This window comes from Balaenoptera acutorostrata, chromosome 16 (assembly GCF_949987535.1).
Source record: "Balaenoptera acutorostrata chromosome 16, mBalAcu1.1, whole genome shotgun sequence".
Taxonomy (NCBI): Eukaryota; Metazoa; Chordata; class Mammalia; order Artiodactyla; family Balaenopteridae; genus Balaenoptera; species Balaenoptera acutorostrata.
The window spans coordinates 83,162,342-83,180,287 of record NC_080079.1 but is presented as its reverse complement, the minus strand read 5'-3'; the positions used below and the strand labels follow the sequence as shown (position 1 = coordinate 83,180,287).

Sequence of the window (17,946 nt, the reverse complement as noted above, 5' to 3'; positions counted from 1 at the left end):
AAGCATTGCTCTGCAGAACCACGAGACTCACTTCATAGTAAATGTTAGAGGAGTAACTTATCACCCTCGATCTGCATGTGGCCTTTGACATTGTTTTACAGAATTTTAAGTTTAGCAGCATAACAATCTTAGCACCCCAGATCACAAGCATAAGAACACTAGTTGGGCTCATGAGCACCAAAGAAGTAAAAATAAAACGAGGAACATTCTGGCACAGAAAGGGCAAACCATAAGGTCCTGTGTCCTCACCCTGAGGGTAGGCCCCCAAAAGGCTCTATGTCTTCCAGCAGCTTGAGTCAGACCAGCTCTCAGCTGAAATGCAGTCTTCCCTGGTCCTAACGCCAGGAGAGAAGGTTTTCCTTTACGAAGGGAACACTGGGTAACATGGTCACCTACATCCTCAGCACCTTTCCAGGAAACACAGCAACAAGTTTCGTGTGAACTGTATCTCTGCATATCCTTCCATGGAGGTGGATGCCCTATAAAGCAAAGCAATATCTATACAAAGTAATTTAAAGGTGGGCATCGGGACTTCCCTGGTGGCACAGTGGTTAAGAATCCACCTGCTAATGCAGGGGACGTGGGTTCGAGCCCTGGTCCGGGAAGATCCCACATGCCGTGGAGCAACTAAGCCCGTGCGCCACAACTACTGAGCCTGCGCTCTAGAGCCCGCGAGCCACAACTACTGAAGCCCACGTGCCACAACTACTGAAGCCTGTGCACCTAGAGACCATGCTCTGCAACAAGACAAGCCACCGCAATGAGAAGCCCGTGCACCACAACAAAGAGTAACCCCTGCTCGCCGCAACTAGAGAAAGCCCACGTGCAGCAACGAAGACCCAATGTAGCCATAAATAAATAAATATATATAATTTTTAAAATAATAATAATAATTTTAAAAAAAGGTGGGCATCACTTGTGTAGGGGAGAATATATTTGATATTTATTACTTTTTACATTTCGATCCATATGTGTTTTCTATGTTGTTTTCCTTTTTTTTTATTATTAAATAAACGAAGAGATCATCTGAATTAAAGTCCATTTGGTGAAAAGCAGCAGAGGCGGGGGAAGTCCAGTGGCAAAGAAAATAACCCCTTGGGATAATGCCCAAAAGGATAATGACCTGTTGAGATAAAGCAGGAAATGCAAACCAAGGGCAAGCCAAGTGTGGCCCTTGGGTGTGTTTTGTGTTGCCTGTGCAGCATTTTTGGTTTTCTTTTGTTTTGAACTCTGATTTTTTGACCAACATTCAAGGAATATACACAAATACCCAGACTGCCGCTGTTTTTGAAAAATAGGAAGGTATGGCATGATACAGCTGGCATCCCAAAGAGTTACTGAAGTAGCTTGCTGACGCCAGCTAGCAGCGCCTCCCTCGGCCAGGGTAAGGCCTGGCCTGTCTCCAGGCGCACTCCGCATCTGCCCTCTTCACTCACCTACCCTCCTGCTTGACTCCATAGCATTTGCCTTTGAACCCCCAGTGAGGCTACATTGTAGATTATTGAGCATGCTTCTGATCCTGCCGCGCTCTCTGGGCTTACACTGATGTCTTCCATCATGGACCAGGTTCCTGGGAAATTCTTGTGTATTTCATTTCCTGTCTTTCCTATTTTCAATAAGGAAGTGCTTGGAACTACTTTTTATTTAAAAAAAAAAAAAAAAAACCCTCCATCATCAACTTTATGCAAAGAAAATAGGCCAGGCTTCTTTAGAGCTGCCGTTAAGTTACCTTGGCTCCTGTTCCCCAGAGAGGAGAAACAGCGCTGCACATGGCAGCTCGGTCCGGCCAGGCCGAAGTCGTGCGATATCTGGTGCAAGACGGCGCTCAGGTAGAAGCTAAAGCTAAGGTATGTGCCGAGCGTGGAAGTGTTTGCTGCCGAGAGAAGAAATGATTTTAATAAAACCTTTAAACATAGGCATGCTTTCTTCCAGGATCACTCTTTTAAAGTAATGAACCGCCACCAGTGACAAAAGTCTCTACCCAAGGGATATTGAAAACATCCCTTCCCTGCATGTGTATCTACACAATTATTTAACAAAATGAAATAGAACAAGAACTTTGTGCCCGAAAGAACTCTGTGTCCTTGGCACATTGCTCGTCCCTAATGGCTTAGGAAACAAACCTAGAATTGGCCCAGAGTTGTTTGCACTCTATGGAGAAGGGCTCATGCACAAAGCTTCTAAAACAAGCACAGTTTGGAAGCATAATTGAGTTCTTTTGGTTGACCTGGTAGATGTCAGCTGTCAGAGCCACAAAAGGAAAAAGGGAGTTTGAACTTTTTCTCTGCAAGTTGTGAAACCATAAACCCTGAGACTTGGTCAGAGTTGTTCATGGGACATAGAATATAGAAAGACATCAGGGATGAGTTTGTTTGTTTGTTTGTTTTTGGCCGCACCTCGCGGCATGTGGGATCTTAGTTCCCAGACCAGGGGTCGAACCCACGCTCCCTGCATTGGAAGGTGGAGCCTTAACCACTGGACAGCTGGGGAAGTCCAGGGGCTGAGTTAGAATGCGTCATTCTCTGCCTGGCATTTACCCTCCAGAAGAAACTCACTATCTGTCACTATCTTGATGGTAGTTGGTCTGGTTATCAAAATGGCAGTTTAAAATTTCTTGCTTGTTTATGTATTGATGTTTAGCTTTTTTTTAATGATTTTTTTTCAGTGCATGAATAAACTAATTTATTTACCAATTTTTTTTTTTAAATGGCAGTTTAGGTCAAGAATCGTAAATAGATATGTAAATAACTCAACCATTTAATTTTGGCCCTTCCATATACAAATGTACATTTATTTGTCATTTAATTACATACTTTGTAGTTTCTAGTTTAGGGTTAAATGGAGAGAAAACTGAGGCATTTGCAAAGGAGTTTGAGTACAGGATATTTCTCAACTTTTATAATTTTCCCCCAGTCTATTCAGCTCTCCTACCCATACGTAGTTTGACCATAGTTGGTTTTTATCAACTTCTACCAAGGCTCTCCAAGGCTTTTAACTTAGTGTTCTTAAAGCCTTTCCTTTCGTACTCATATTTTTACCTGTTAACATATTATGTAATTATATAATTAGTGTAAATATAGTACAAACTAGAAAAGTACTAGTATAAACATACTAGTGTGGGAACAAACACAACTAGGTCTTTGTAAACATAAAATCCACAGGTGGGTACAAAGGTAGTGGTAACATTCTGGTCAGCAGACTATAAACCTTGAGTGTCTGGTGTATCGTGGTGTCAGCTGGTAGATTTTACAGAGGACCTAGAAACACAGCTCAGCAAACTTTTTCTGTAAAGGGCCTGATCATAAATATTTTAGCCTTCACAGGATGCAGTCTTTGTCCACAATCTCTCAACTCTGTTGTTACAGAGTGAAAACAGCAATAGAGTGTGCATAATTTAATACATCAGCAAATGGACGTGACTGTGTTCCAATAAAACTTTATTTACAAAGACAGGTGGCAGCTGGATTTGGCCCCTGGATTTTACTGTTCTGACTCCTGATCTAGAGGATGTTGGTTAATCAGTTAAGTAGATTGGTTAAGAGAGGCTGTACTCTAGCATTACAAGAAACCTCACATTTTTGAGTGTTGTTACATAGGAAGCATTTCGTCTAGGAAATGGTTTCACCCACAAGCTGAAATTGACCATAAGATGTATAGTTATCTCATTAAAGAGATAGTATGTATCATTGTTAAGAGCCTGACTTCCATAGCCAGACTGCCTGGGTTCGAATCTTTGTCCATCATGTACTACCTGAGTAACACTGGGGAGGTTAACTAACATCTCTGTGCCACATTCCCTTCTCTAGTTTCCTCATATAGAAAATGGGAATAATGACAGTTGTAATAGATAGGATTGCTGTAATGATGAATGAATTAATGCAGGTAGAATGCCTGGGGCATGCCCATGTGCAGTTGATGTTTAGCGGTGGTGGAGGCAGTAGCAGAGTTGTATGAGATTTTTCTTTGGCAACTATCTCTTTCTATTTTCAGTATTTCTCTTCTTCCTTGTGGCATGTCCCCTAACTTCTCACACTTCCTACTAGTTGCATAGACCCTCTTGCTTTGATCTTGACCGTCATCTTACTTCCCTTTGCAAAGCAGTGTCCTGTGCTTCAGCCTCTTCTCTCTACTTGCCCTACATAAAGTATTTACCTGGACTTCTTCACATCCCGGTAGGGGATTTCTCTCCAGAGGGCATCTTTGGGCAAACAAGGAAAAGATACCCCTCCAACGTGGGGCTAAGGCCCTCAGGGTGCAGGACTTAGGAGTGCCTTGTGTCCTTGGGTGAACTGTAATAAGGTGCCTTCCACTCCAGGCAGATGCAGCGTGGGTGACAGCTCGGCAAGCAGAGGGTGGGCTGGCTGTCAGCCCCCATCAGCCCTATTAGCTGGGAGCCTTCCTCAACCCTCCTATACTGCCCCCTCCCCTCCTCCCACTTTTGACTGTGGGAAGGCAGCACCAATAAGATAATTCATTACATATGAGTACATGAGAACTGGTGGAGGTATAATATCCCTCCCAGGTATTTCCATTTTCCCGGGATACATTCCCTTATCTCCCCCAAAAAGGAGTCATCAGAGGTTTAAAAATTGATAAAGTATAGCAGGAGGGAATGGGGATAATTTCTGGATAGAACTGCCTTTCACAATTCTCACGCTAATAGGTTACTCAAAGGGTATTTAAGGTGCTTCGATCTGCCATCCCCACCTTTCTGAAACTTAAAGAAAAAGATAAATGAGGTTCTTTTTAGTATTGAATCAAAGAGTTGAATGTAGCCTCTGATACCAAGCAGTGAAGTTTCCTGTATTTTTCGCAGTGGCAACCACTTGATTTCTCAGCTCATCAGCCCTGCATTTTCACCTTGTCCTATAGGATGACCAAACCCCACTCCACATTTCTGCCCGACTGGGGAAAGCAGATATAGTACAGCAGCTGTTGCAGCAAGGAGCATCTCCAAATGCAGCCACGACTTCTGGGTACACCCCACTGCACCTTGCAGCCCGAGAGGGGCATGAGGACGTAGCCGCATTCCTTTTGGATCACGGAGCATCTTTATCTATAACAACAAAGGTATGAAAGCCAGCCTTAGACTCCTGCTGTGCCCCCCAAAAAACGTTCTCTTTACAGTTTCCTATTACATGGTAATAGGTACAAAAGCTGTACAACAGCAGCTATACTTGGATCCCAGGATTAACATGGCCGGCAAAGCCCTGGGGTGGGGCAGGGTGATTTGGTGTGTGTGTGTGTGTGTCTTACATTTCTCAGTACATTATCTTCTAATGAAACCTTATTGATGTCTGGAGTCAGATATTTCTTGCAAGTTATTTGATAGATTTAAAGGGTGCTTTAAAAACACAGCCACAGATTTCTCTTGCTGAGGCCAGGTATACAAACCACATTATCAAAGCTCAGTTGGTTAATGCTTTTATAATATTTTCGAAGCAGGAGGTGGATTTTTCTTGGTTTGTTGTTGTTGCTGCTTTTTTTGTTGTGGTGGTTTTCTTTTCTGATTTATAGGTTTGTTTTTCTTTCGTCTCAGCTCTGATGCCTTATAGTAATAACCCACCACACAGTTGCTTTTCAAGTGCAGAATGCAAAATATAGAGCTCATTTTTCTTTGATCCTACATAAACGAGCAAGTGTGATAGCAAGACGAATTGGCCCATGGCATGTCTTAGAAAGCTAGAAATGGGTGTTACCCCCTTTTTTAGATGCAGAGAAGAAGCATTCATGTGTAATCAATGCAGAAGATAATTACAGTGATTACAAATACTTGGAAAACTATCTGAACAAATGATGACTTTCTCAAAATTCACCCCCTGTGATTCTTCACGCTCTTCAGTAGACATGCAAGCTCCTGGATCTCATTTAACATGTGAAACAGAGGAATGGGTGATGGGGTTTTGAGTGTCCCAGCCCTTCCACCATACGAGCTGCCCACTGCCTCTAACTGGCTATAGTCCCATGGGGTCAAATATGTTGATGACCTTCTAATCCCTGCCTTGTGCATGGGGCCCTAGCCGTGCATGGTGACTGACCGGTTGATACCCAGATCCCTGTAAGAGTTGGAAGCAAGAAGAAGGAGGTTCTCAACTCTCGCCTGTTTATTGAGATAGAACCCTGTGTTATTGTTCAGTTCACCTGTGGTGGCTGAAGTGTGAGAATCTCTGATTCCTACCCCTAAGGACTGGGTCATACATACAGATGTGTGTATACGTGTGGCGATAGAGAAAGGGGAAGAGAAAGGCTCCAATCTGGTGATGTGGGAGGTTATGGGAGGTCCAGACTTGTCCTAGATTTTTCCAAGCCCTCCAAATCCAAATTGGGCCTGGACCCTGTAACCTATTCTTCCCACGATGTGAAATCCCCAAAAGGCCCTAGAATAAGCCCCAGATCCAGCTTTCCAACTTCATCCTTGTCAGATACCTGACTAGTCCCGGGATTAGTGTCTTTGTATCATTTCTATTACTCATTATTTTTCTGTTTATCTTTTCAGAAAGGATTTACTCCCCTTCATGTGGCAGCAAAATATGGGAAGCTTGAAGTAGCCAGTCTCCTGCTACAGAAAAGTGCATCTCCAGATGCTGCTGGGAAGGTATGGGGTCATCGGCCAACTTGTGACAGGCCACTCCCATGATAACAGAAAACAAGCACTTGCTAACTTTCACCAACAGCCACCTAAGTTATAACTAATCCATATTTAAGTCTCGTAGGATGAAGATCACTGCAGAAATAGGAGGTGAAAGCTGGGGTCCAAGTGTTGTGGAAACTGGAATGTAAACTACACTGTGTGTTGTATCCAATCTAATCCCATCTCCTAAATCTAGGCCTCTGACATTAAGGCGCTTTGACACTGGTTGTTGTTTCTGCACGTGTTTTCAGAGCGGGCTAACTCCACTGCATGTAGCTGCACATTACGATAATCAGAAAGTGGCCCTTCTGCTTCTGGACCAAGGAGCCTCACCCCACGCGGCTGCAAAGGTACCTGTAACTTGACAGCATGAGGAGACTGAGGGGCAGTCTCTATATGTATATTTACTTTGGCTTCATCTGTATCACCCTCCTAGTTTAGGCGTCACTTAAAGATCATGGAAATATAAGTGCCTTAGGAAATCTGTGCCTTCAGCTATTTAGTCAACTTCTGTGGTAGATGCTCAATAAATATTTACTTGTCCATGGATATTCCTTGAAAATCCAGGACATCCTGGAGCCTGGGGAAAATCCAGGAAAAAAAGTTGAAGTCCTCTTTAGCCAGACTAAAAACATAACAACAGCCAGAGGGAGTAAGAAAGTTCTCATTTGTCAAAGTTATAAAATATGTGTTACATTTTCCTGGCCATAAAACATTGCCTTCAAGTGGTTGATGTGTGCTTAATAAAATAAGTTGGGAGGTTTTGCTCATGTGTTGTTATTATTGCTAAGGAGAATCTTTATTCTTTTTTTTAAATTTATGTTATTGAAGTATAGTTGATTTACAATGTTGTGTTAATTTCTGCTGTACAGCAAAATGAATCAGTTATACAGATATATACATTCTTTTTCATATTCTTTTCCATTATGGTTCATTACAGCATATAGAATATAGTTCCCTGTGCTATACAGTAGGAGAATCTTTATTCTTATTGTTAGGTCATTTTTGACCAGTAGATAACAGAGATTTCTCAGAAAAGAGATACTTAGAGTGAATGGCTTTCTTATGACTCTGGTATTCTGACTTGAGAAGCAAATCATAAAGAGTTTATTTAAAGATAGGTTAGCATAGTGCTGTTGGTTTAATGAGTTCGCTACTGTTGAGCAGGTAGCTATGATCAGAGAACGCTGGAATGATACAGAGCACAATTTAAATGCTATCCCATTCTTTTCCTAAATACTGTCGGTTGAAGGAACTTTTAGCATCCCTCCGGCTTTTTATATTTGTTTAGCACTTCCATTTGGGGGCAGCTATAGTATTCTCCTTTAAACTTAGTGTTTAGATCAAATCTCTTGTACACACAAATCAAAGAATTTGGGCTATTCTAAATTACTTTGGATACTTTCAGGGATAAAGTTTTCAGGTACTTTCTCCATTTAGAGAGTATGTGATCTTTGAAAGTTATTTCTCTTCAGAACCTTTTTTCCTGTATTTCTCAATCATCTCCTGCCCCATCGTCTTCAGAATTGTACCCAGTGAAATGTACAATTCAAAATCAAGCCCCCAAACTTGCTTTTCATCTAAGAGCGGCTTTTTCCCATAATTTCTAGCCCTGACATTCTTTCTATCATAAAGCCATCCCTTGACTTTTGAAAAAACTTTATTTAAAAAAAAAAAAAAGAATAGCAGCATTATTCACAATAGCCAAAGTGTAGAAGCAACCCAAGTGTCCATGGAAGCATGAATGGATAAACCAAATGTGGTCTATACATGCAATGGAATATTATTCAGTCTTAAGAAGGAAGGGAATTCTGACACATGCTACGACATGAATGAACCTCAGAGATACTATGCTGAATGAAATAAGCCAGGCATATCAAAGGACAAATACTGTATGATTTCATGTGGAGACACAATGTAGAATGCTCGTTGCCAGGGGCTGAGGGAAGGAAAGAATGGGGAGTTAGTGTTGAATGGGTAGAGTTTCAGTTTAGAGAAGGATGGTGGTAATGAAGAGAGAACATTCTGAATGTACTTCATGTCATTGACTGTACATTTAAATGGTAAGTTTTATGTAATGTATATTTTACCACAAGTTTTAAAATGAGAAAAATTTACAATGAAATTTAATAGTTGTCCATTTCATTTGTTTATTTTCATATCCCTTTAAGCCTGGGCCACTTTTCTTATGTTATAAATACTCTCAGGTTCATGGCAGGCAACCAGTAAATAATTAATAAGTGAACTATTCACTCCTCACATGAGAGTAATAATTTTGTCATAACTAGTGCTAAGTAGTTTAGAATTGACAAAAGTCATAAATAAGTGAAACAAAATGAGTCCAATCCACCTTTTCATCCACAAATAACTCTGAAACAGGTCAATAGTTGATATATTTGTAGTTGATTTCCAGCTTCGTATTTGTCTAACAAGACTTCACGGTTCCCAATCTGCAAAACATCTTTGACAAAGAGTCGAAAAGCAGTTCTTTAACAGCCCTTTAGCCTTCAACATATCTTTTACAGTCAATTGAACACAGGCTTTTCTAAGAGGACATTCATTCTCATTCCCATAGTGCAGTTGCCTCCATAAGAGTCTCTGTAATGCCATGTCTGACACATGTCCAACCATCCCCACTTTCTGAGGCCGTGGTCCTGGTCAGGAGCTTTTTCTAGACTTTGATCCTGTGCAAAGCCAGTTCTATCAGTTAGGATTTGGTTCACCTGGTAGAAAAAAGACCTAGCTACGGTGGATTAAACTGTTGAGGTTCTATTTTTTCTCTTGTCATAAACAGTCTGGAGGTAGGCAGGTGTTGTTGCTGGTTCAGTGTTTCCAGACTGTTAAAGAAAATTTCCTGTGATTTTTTTGGGTCTTTCTTCCAGCTATTGTCGCTCAGGCTGCCAGGCAGTAAAGAAAGTCAGACACAATTAGCCCACAGGGGCAGCTCTTACTGTTCAGGCAGGCCCCCTTGGAGGGCCTGTCACATATAGGTAGGATGGGTTTTCACAGGGACTAAACTTTTTCAAACAAAATTAAATTTGTTTTGTCATTTTTTTCTGATTTCTTTAAACTGAATAGGACATCGCAAAAGAGGAACAGTGGGTTGGAAGAAGGTAGAAGAGTAATATTTGAAAAGCAGACTGATAAATGTGCCCTCATAACATGGTATAAAGTACCCTAATCACCAGTAGGATGGATTGAGAAAACACAACATTAAAAAAAAAATAAAAAAGAAGAAGAAGAAAGAAAGTCAGACAGCAGGGCATTGCCAGAAGCTCCACCCAGCCATTTCTCCTTACATCTCATTGGCCACTTCTTTCTGCAGGGGAAGCTGGGAAATGTAGTTTTCAGCAGGGCACAACACCAGAGGTTCTTTTATTAAGGAAGGAAGGAGAATGGATATAGGGTAGGCAAATAGCCTTCTTTCCTCTAGGGAGGCTACAGCATTTCTGAATTCAGGTAGTGGTGAGAAAGGAGGGACAAAAACTCAACAGAGCTAAGCATGTGTATGGATATGACAGACAGCCATGCCTTCCATGCTACCTCTTCCTTATTCACATCCTTGCTTCTTGGAGTACTTGATGCTTTCTTGTTGCCCTTTCTTCCCTTTTGTAGAATTGTGGACATATTTTCTTACTCACATGTGCCCTAGAAACACGATGTGACTTTAGCTAATGGAAGAGGAAGGAGGGTGCTGAAAAACTAGATGGGCTCCTCTAATCCACTTTAGCCAGATCTATTTCCTGAGGCAGGACACTGTGCTGGAAAGAGGATTGGCTTGAGTTCAGGAATAACCTGGGCACAGGTTGTGGAAGGGTTAGTGAGCCTTAACTTATTATTTGTCAGATTTCTCTTTCATAAGCTGTGCAGTGTATCTGTTGGCATGGATAAGTAGATATTGTGAAGGTTCGGGGGAAAAATATAAAGTACAGTGTAAATATATTACTTTTAATAACTTAAAATTGCATCTGCTCTTGTTTTTAATCTTGAAATGCAAAAGGACACATGGCATGCACTTTGTCCTCTACATCAAGAGGAAAAAAGTACTGACTGAGATTATTCTCTAGTTTAGTCTCTCACTATTTTATGTCTCTTCTGATAAATGTATCTGTCTCCTTTAGTATGGCAAGTAAGACTCCTTTAACTTTCTAGAAATTAGAAAGAAGTTAGGAAATTTAGAAAAATTTTTTATAGGTCTCAAGATAAACTACTGGTTTATTATTCGAAATATTTCTTAAGTCTTTCTGAGATGAACTAGCCATTCTAAAATAATACCCTAAATTGTTTTTGCCTTGCTTTATACTTTCCTTTGTGTCTCAGGTAAGGAGCTCAGAATAAACTTCCCTCAGTAATAATGAGTAACTTGTCTGGAATTGGCATGCATTACAGAGATGTCAGAGCTTCTCTGTTTTTTAAGAATCAATGATTTCTTGGTGGAATTAAAAGTAATCAAGAGGATTGTCACATCTCAGAGGATACCGACTTACCTTTAGAGGTTGAGAAGTTATTGACTGATAAGATGCGTGATTAGAAGCTGCGCTCTGACTTTATCTTGCCTTTACCACTCTAATTAGCTCGTGTTAAGAGTCTTGACTAATCAGGTTTCCTACCACTGCTTTGTGAATTTTCCCGTTTATTCAGGGGTGGGGATGGTAGTAAAACAGCTCACCCCCTCCTGTCACTCACTGTAGAGTTGGGCTCAGTCCAAAGATCTGCGTTTGGCTCTGAAGATGATCTCTTTAGGGTGTGTCTGAGCAGAGGGCCAAATGCTTCTGAGGTCAGCTGGGGTTTCCAGATGGCAATAGGTCAAAACTAAAAATAGGAGTATAAAATCTTCTACCCTGGCCCATCCCGTTCGGCAGAGGCTGGTTTCAGAAGAGTCTGGAAGTGGCATTTCCACTTTCTTCAGTTGATAGCAAACAACCTTAAATCTTCTAGAATCAATTATAGAAAGAATGTTTGTCAAGTGAGAAATGCTGTCACAGTAGAACATACCACTGACATAAACATGAGGGTTAATTACAGTAGGCTGGTCGACCAGTAGCCCCCCACTGCCCTCTGAGTTGTTTCTGACCCATCCTTATGGCTTGGAAAGATTGTGACTGATCTGTTGTCCAGATTTGGATCCTATTTGTATTTTATAAATTCTAATTATTCTTTTTCCTTTCTATTTTCTTTCTCTAAATCCTCTTGCCTATACCAAAAAAAAAAAAATTCTAGTTTTTCATTGGCATTTTTTATGTAATTAGATTCAGGCCCATGTCAAAATGTAATTTTGCATTCCTCTTAAATGACTGTGAGTCAGGACAGGGTTCTCTAAGGCAGGGGACCTTTTTTCTTAGGACAGAGGACTCTGAGGGCTCCTGAGGCAGCTTATTAACAATTTGTCAAAGGAATTTTGGTTCCTTCCACCTCTGAGCACCAGAGGTCAACCAAGAGAAGGATCCCAGGATGTTCTGAAAGCTCTAGTAAGCTTGACTCAAATCTAAGGATTTGCCAGTCATTGCCAGGCTCTAGAGATACAAAGACAAATGTGGCACAATACTTTCCCTTAACAAATTTGCATTTTAGTAGGAGGAGACAGATATATGAAGAAGAGTGCCACTAAACATCTCCGGGATTTTAATTGGAGTCAGCCAAGTGAGGGGCAGGTATAAGAGTGGAAGGGGAGGTGAAACATTTCATGGGGGTGTGACCCTTGAGCTGAACCTTCCAATGAAAGATGCTGGTCCCAAGGGCATGTTGGAGAAAAGCATTCTTGGTAGAGTAAGGCAAGACAGAAACATGAGCCATATGTTGTTTGGGGACCAGTCTAGCTGAAGCATGACTGGAGTTTCATAAAAGAGGCAATCAGAATGGCAAATGGGAGTAGATTACAGTATCTTGACTACCATGCAAATTAAAAATTTCAACTTGTAAGCAATAGGCTAGTAAAGGGATTTTAAAAGTTGAATAATGGCTCTGAACCTGCCCTGGTGGTACCATTTGTTTGTTTCCTAGTTGTGTTGCCTCTCATTCCTGATATATATGGCAAGTAATTATTGAGCACCTACTAACAGAACTACCTGTGCTAGGGAGTGCTACTATCCGTTTGTAAAACCACTGGTACTCTGACTCTTTTGCGTTAAACTCCCTATAGTACGTTTTCCCTATTTAGGAATGTGGGAGACATGAGGGCACTACGTTAATAGCACTTCTTGATTTCTCAGTGTTTGCTTACTTGCTAATGATTTTTTTAGACCATCAAAGAAAATCACTAGAAAGGGAAGCATACTATTTGAAAATGCACTGCACACATTTTTATCTTGTGACTGGGCATGTGACCAAGTGATTTGTGTTGACAGAATGGTTATACACCACTGCACATCGCTGCCAAAAAGAACCAGATGGACATAGCGACAACTCTGCTGGAATATGGTGCTGATGCAAACGCAGTTACCCGGCAAGGAATTGCTTCTGTCCATCTTGCAGCTCAGGAAGGACATGTGGACATGGTGTCACTGCTCCTCAGCAGAAATGCTAATGTGAACTTGAGCAATAAGGTAACCTTTTTTTTTTTCCTCTGCAAAGCATACAGCGCAACAAAACCTCACCTTCAAAAAGACAACTAAGAAGTCATGAAAAATTCAGGTCAAATAGAAAGTGCAAAGTGTAGTATGCACAGAAGTATGTACCAAAATGTTATTTATCATAGGAAAAACTTGAAAAAAATCTGTTTAAACAATAAGAGAATGTTAAGTCAATAACTGCAAAGTCATACTGGTGAGTAACATAGAGCCGTAAAAATGAGGTCCACAAAATTGTTCTAGTAATGTGAAGTTTTGTTATAATGTAAAGTCAAAGGGCAACCAGAACATAGTAAATAAGAAGTTGTAGGTTGTAAATAAAAAGTTGTAGGTTGATCTGTGCCACAGACATTTGGGGGGTACCTACTGCCTGTCCCAGTTTTAAGTCCTAGGTTACAAAAAGAAACTGGAAACAGGTCTGCCTTCAGAGAGTTCATTTTAATAACAGAAATTTAGAGTAGCTATCTTACTCCATAGATCAAAAGGTTAGTCTCTGTAGGTAAATTTGGCAGTGCCAGGGAACTTTTTAAGTCTCTGTTCCCAGAAGTCTTCAAACTCCCCTGACCTCACATTTGACATCCCCGTGGTTAGTGAAGAGCTTTGTGAAAGTCCAGCCCACAGTTACCCAGAGACATGTTAAGGAGGTCACTGCCTCCACTGTGCCTAGCAGAGAATTTGGGTTTGCTGACCTGCTTATTAATACCTGAGTCTGAGATCTGCCCAAAGTACAAGACAGATGTTCCTTAGTCTTCAGATAAAAAAAAAAAAACCTGCAGGAGTGTCCCCAAATTCCCGATAATCTAAACTCCCTGTTATGTAGCTTCTCCTCTACAGGATGGTGATGGTACAGCTATGACGTTTCTCAGCCATAGCTCAGATATTGGAGTAGAGTTTCAAGATAGCAGTAGTTTTATGGCAATGAATAATAAGTAGTTTAAATATTTTAAGATATGTGGCCTGTGTTTTGTAATCATAGGGGCTTTGAATTTCCTGGGTTTGAATCCTAAATCTGACTCCTACTTGATGTGTAACTTGATTGGACAAGTTATGTGACATCTCTGAGTTTCATTCTCTAATAAAGACAACAGTATTTAGTTCCCAGAAATGTCAGGAAGATGAAATAACATTCAGCACCTTCTTCTAAGCAGAAAAAAGAATAGTTGTCTCAATTTTAGACTTTTCACAGTTTGGAGAAAAGGTTACTCTGCACTAATCTGAATTCCCAAGGTGGTAATTTAACAAATTCTGTAAACCAAAAGACATACGTAAGAGAATAGGAAAACCTTTTTTCAGTTTTAGTATCTTGAAAATCCTTTGTGATCATTGCAAACCAAACACAATTTTCATTTTTTTTTTTCTCGTGTACTGATTTGCTTTTCTCATATCTTTCTTTTTAAACATTCCTTTGGAACGTATGCCTCAGCATTAACAGGAATCACGAAGCAATTTCAAATAGTCATTATAATCAGGATTTGTTTGAGCTGTTGAATTTCTAAGGTTCATATACTAATATGTAGACCAGCCTTATAATAGTTTGCTCCAAAGTTCAACCTGTCTTAATGAGATGGAGGACGTGGCCTTCTCAAATTGAAGCACATTCTGGCATCCATTAGTGTTTATTTTCCTAGGAGCCCAGAATATTATATCTCATTAATTCTCCCAGAGACAATACAAACCTGAACAGCTGGTTAACAGGTGACCATTTTCTATAGGTTTGACACCAAAGTATTGTGTAATAAACTTTTTTTTCCTTTAAATTCCTTTAGCTAACCAATGGCAATATACATATTTAGCCTTGAATTCACCTTAAAATCATTTTTAAAAGATTTAGGCTGAGAACACTTCAGAAAGAATTTCTCAGTGTCTACTTCAGTAGACTAGAGGGAGATTAGCCAAGGGAATTCTGAGGACTAAAAGACATAGTAAACCAAGGAAGCCTGGAAATGTCCAGCCACCTTCCTGAATAAACTCTACATAAGCAAATATATCACCAAGGAAATTCCCATTAGCACACTGTACTTAAGGAACTTTCAAGAACTTCACAGTGCCTAGAAATGGTCTAATAAGAAGGCATTTGTAAGTCTTTGCTTCCTTTCTCAGTAGTCATTTTCTGTATCAAGTATTAAATAAGTTCCAGTGTGAAAACAGAAAATCAGCAGAGCTCTATTCAGTAAGGACTCTGACAGGTGTTCTGTCCATTTTTCCTAAGCTGCCAGAGTTTTAGACATCAGTTACTTTCCCTCCACCCCTTCCCCCCTCCCCATCCCACTTCCCCATTTCACACTAGACTTTATTTCCTTGCTAAACAATGAATATTAAAAGAAAGATTTAGCTTTCGTGAAAAGTATTATTGAACCAAACACTTTATTGTTTTCACTTATTTCTTTTCCTGCTATTCACCAGCAGTTCCCAGATTTTTAAGAAAAAGAGACCATGAACCTAAGTTCCTGCCTAAGTACTAGTGTTTGATCTGATGCGATTTTGCTTTTGACGTTCCCACTTTCCCACACGAATTTTGCAGACCACAAGTAGCTATATTTACACAGCTAATAGAATACGAAGCAGAGCTGTTGCTATTCCAAGTTGGTGGTATTCTCTCTGTGCCCAATAAATGCCATTTTTAAAATGAGCCATGCTCAAAACCTTTATAAAAGGTTAATAGATAACTTCTGAACTCACACGGGGCTGTTTTAACCATCACATTTTGTTTTTTAAATCATGAAGGTAAAAATAATTTTTTCTTTATTTAAGTTATACTATTTTACCGAAAGATGCTTGCTTTTTCCTCTGACTCAGTCGATTAGTGGGTGGATTAAACGCTAGATACTCGACTGGTTATACAAGGATTAAAGGTACAGTAGTTGCCTCAAGAAGCTCACAGTGGTTTGAGGAATACAGGTGAGAAAAGAGTTTAAATGCAGGATTATGACGCTCTCGACACAAGTGAGCACGTAGGTGGTTCGCACATAAATAATAACAGTGAAGCCCTTTTCGAGACCAGGAGAGAGAGAGGGAAGCCCAGGAAAGCTGGAGGTGACTCCAGGCCAGAGGTAGAGTGGACAGCATGAATGTCCACGGGGGGGACGCGAGAAAGTAGGGCACCCGCCACAGTACATTCCCCCAGCTGTGCTGAGAACCACTCAGTAAAGTTCTTCAGAAGGTTTGGAAAGTCTCAAACTTAGAATAGGGGATTGTGACACTTTTACAAAATGTTACAGCTGCAAACATCTGTTGCCTCTAAAGTGGAACGTGGAACATTGTTCTATGATTATGTCAGTGTTTGGGTGATGCCAGTTTCGGCCCCAGGCTTATTTTTCTTGGATTTCAAGTGAAGGCACCAGTCCTCCTTTTCCTATTTCCTCTTGTATTCAGTGTGGGTGAGCTTCTTCCAAAAGTCTGTAAACAGTATTAGAAAGTCAAGAGTGAATGACTCTTCCTGAGTCCTGCCATTAGTTTGATGGAACAGCAACCCCTAAATAATTACTGTTCAGCATCTCGAGGGTTCTGTGCCCTTCCTGACGCGACTTTTGGTTCACGCCTTTCCTCTGACAAATAGGACAGGTTGATGGCCTTGCTACACAGATGCGGAGCAGGAGAAAGAAGGCTGTTAGGACTCAAGACATTAACTTGTGTGCTCATAATGGATGAAAGAAAAGAATCTGGACACACTTACACCAGCTTACTTTCTCTTAAATGTTATTTATGAAAAATACAGCTACAGAGGATTTTTAAACCAGGGTGCAGTCTTAGTGATTCTTTTCTTGGCCATTGGGATAACCACATAGCCTGTCCATTCTGTGGTAGAGTCAATTTCAAGTATCCAGTCTCATTAAATGACCTGGAAATTTTCATGAGATAGCCTTCATATTACATTCTCATGAGACAGCCTTTGTATTACATTTCACAGACCATTTTTCCTACCCAGAAGCAACATAAAGAAAATATTTGTCAGCCTTGGGTATTAATATTTAATGGAGAAAATGATATCATCATATGTCCGTATTCAATTTATAAACAGTTTTTATTTTAATAAATTTTTCTAAAGCTAGTAATGCATTGGTAGTGCGTTAGAACTCTTGCATAATTTTGTAAAAAAATAAAAAGTCTCTATTTTTAAAAAGTGAACACTGAAGTACATAAGAGGAAAATGATATAATGTCTGGGATTTGCTTTAAAATTCTTCCGCAAAGCAAAGAACCAACAGGAAGTAGGGCTGGATGAAGCAAACATAGGAAAACCTTGATAATTGCTGCGTCTGTGATCAGTACACAAGGTTCAGCCCATTCCCTCCACTTCTGAGGACGATTGAAATTTTCCATTAAGCCTGCAGATAACCATGTTGTCACATGCTCGTATATAAACTTACTCTATAGATTTTTTTAAACATAGAAATTGTAGACTTACTCTTCTTGAAGTCCGAAGTTGTTTCTCCAGCATGCCTGTGTGTCCTCCATCCCTCCTGTAAGATGACCACTTTCATCTTTTGCAGAGTGGCCTGACCCCACTCCATTTGGCTGCTCAAGAAGATAGAGTGAATGTGGCCGAAGTCCTAGTAAACCAGGGGGCACACGTGGACGTCCAGACAAAGGTACACAAAAAGATTGTGCCCATCCAGAGTGTCATTGTGACTCCTGGTATGGAACAAGTACAGTTTTCTAGGGGGAAAAAATAAATCTTCCATCATATCTTTTATACTCAGTATTTCAAACGTGTATCAGTACAAGGGACACCAGTGTCTCTGCTTGTGGT

General features: G+C 40.4%; 1 protein-coding gene across 1 annotated transcript in view; it reads left to right on the top strand.

Annotated features, from left to right (window-relative positions):
- ANK3 (ankyrin 3) overlaps positions 1-17,946 on the top strand; it is a 299,966-nt gene that overhangs the window by 184,419 nt on the left and 97,601 nt on the right. The window contains exons 13-18 of the mRNA XM_057530616.1: positions 1,749-1,847; positions 4,873-5,070; positions 6,497-6,595; positions 6,883-6,981; positions 12,976-13,173; positions 17,687-17,785. Of these exons, the coding sequence (XP_057386599.1) occupies positions 1,749-1,847; positions 4,873-5,070; positions 6,497-6,595; positions 6,883-6,981; positions 12,976-13,173; positions 17,687-17,785 (792 nt within the window). The remainder of the gene's footprint in view (positions 1-1,748; positions 1,848-4,872; positions 5,071-6,496; positions 6,596-6,882; positions 6,982-12,975; positions 13,174-17,686; positions 17,786-17,946) is intronic.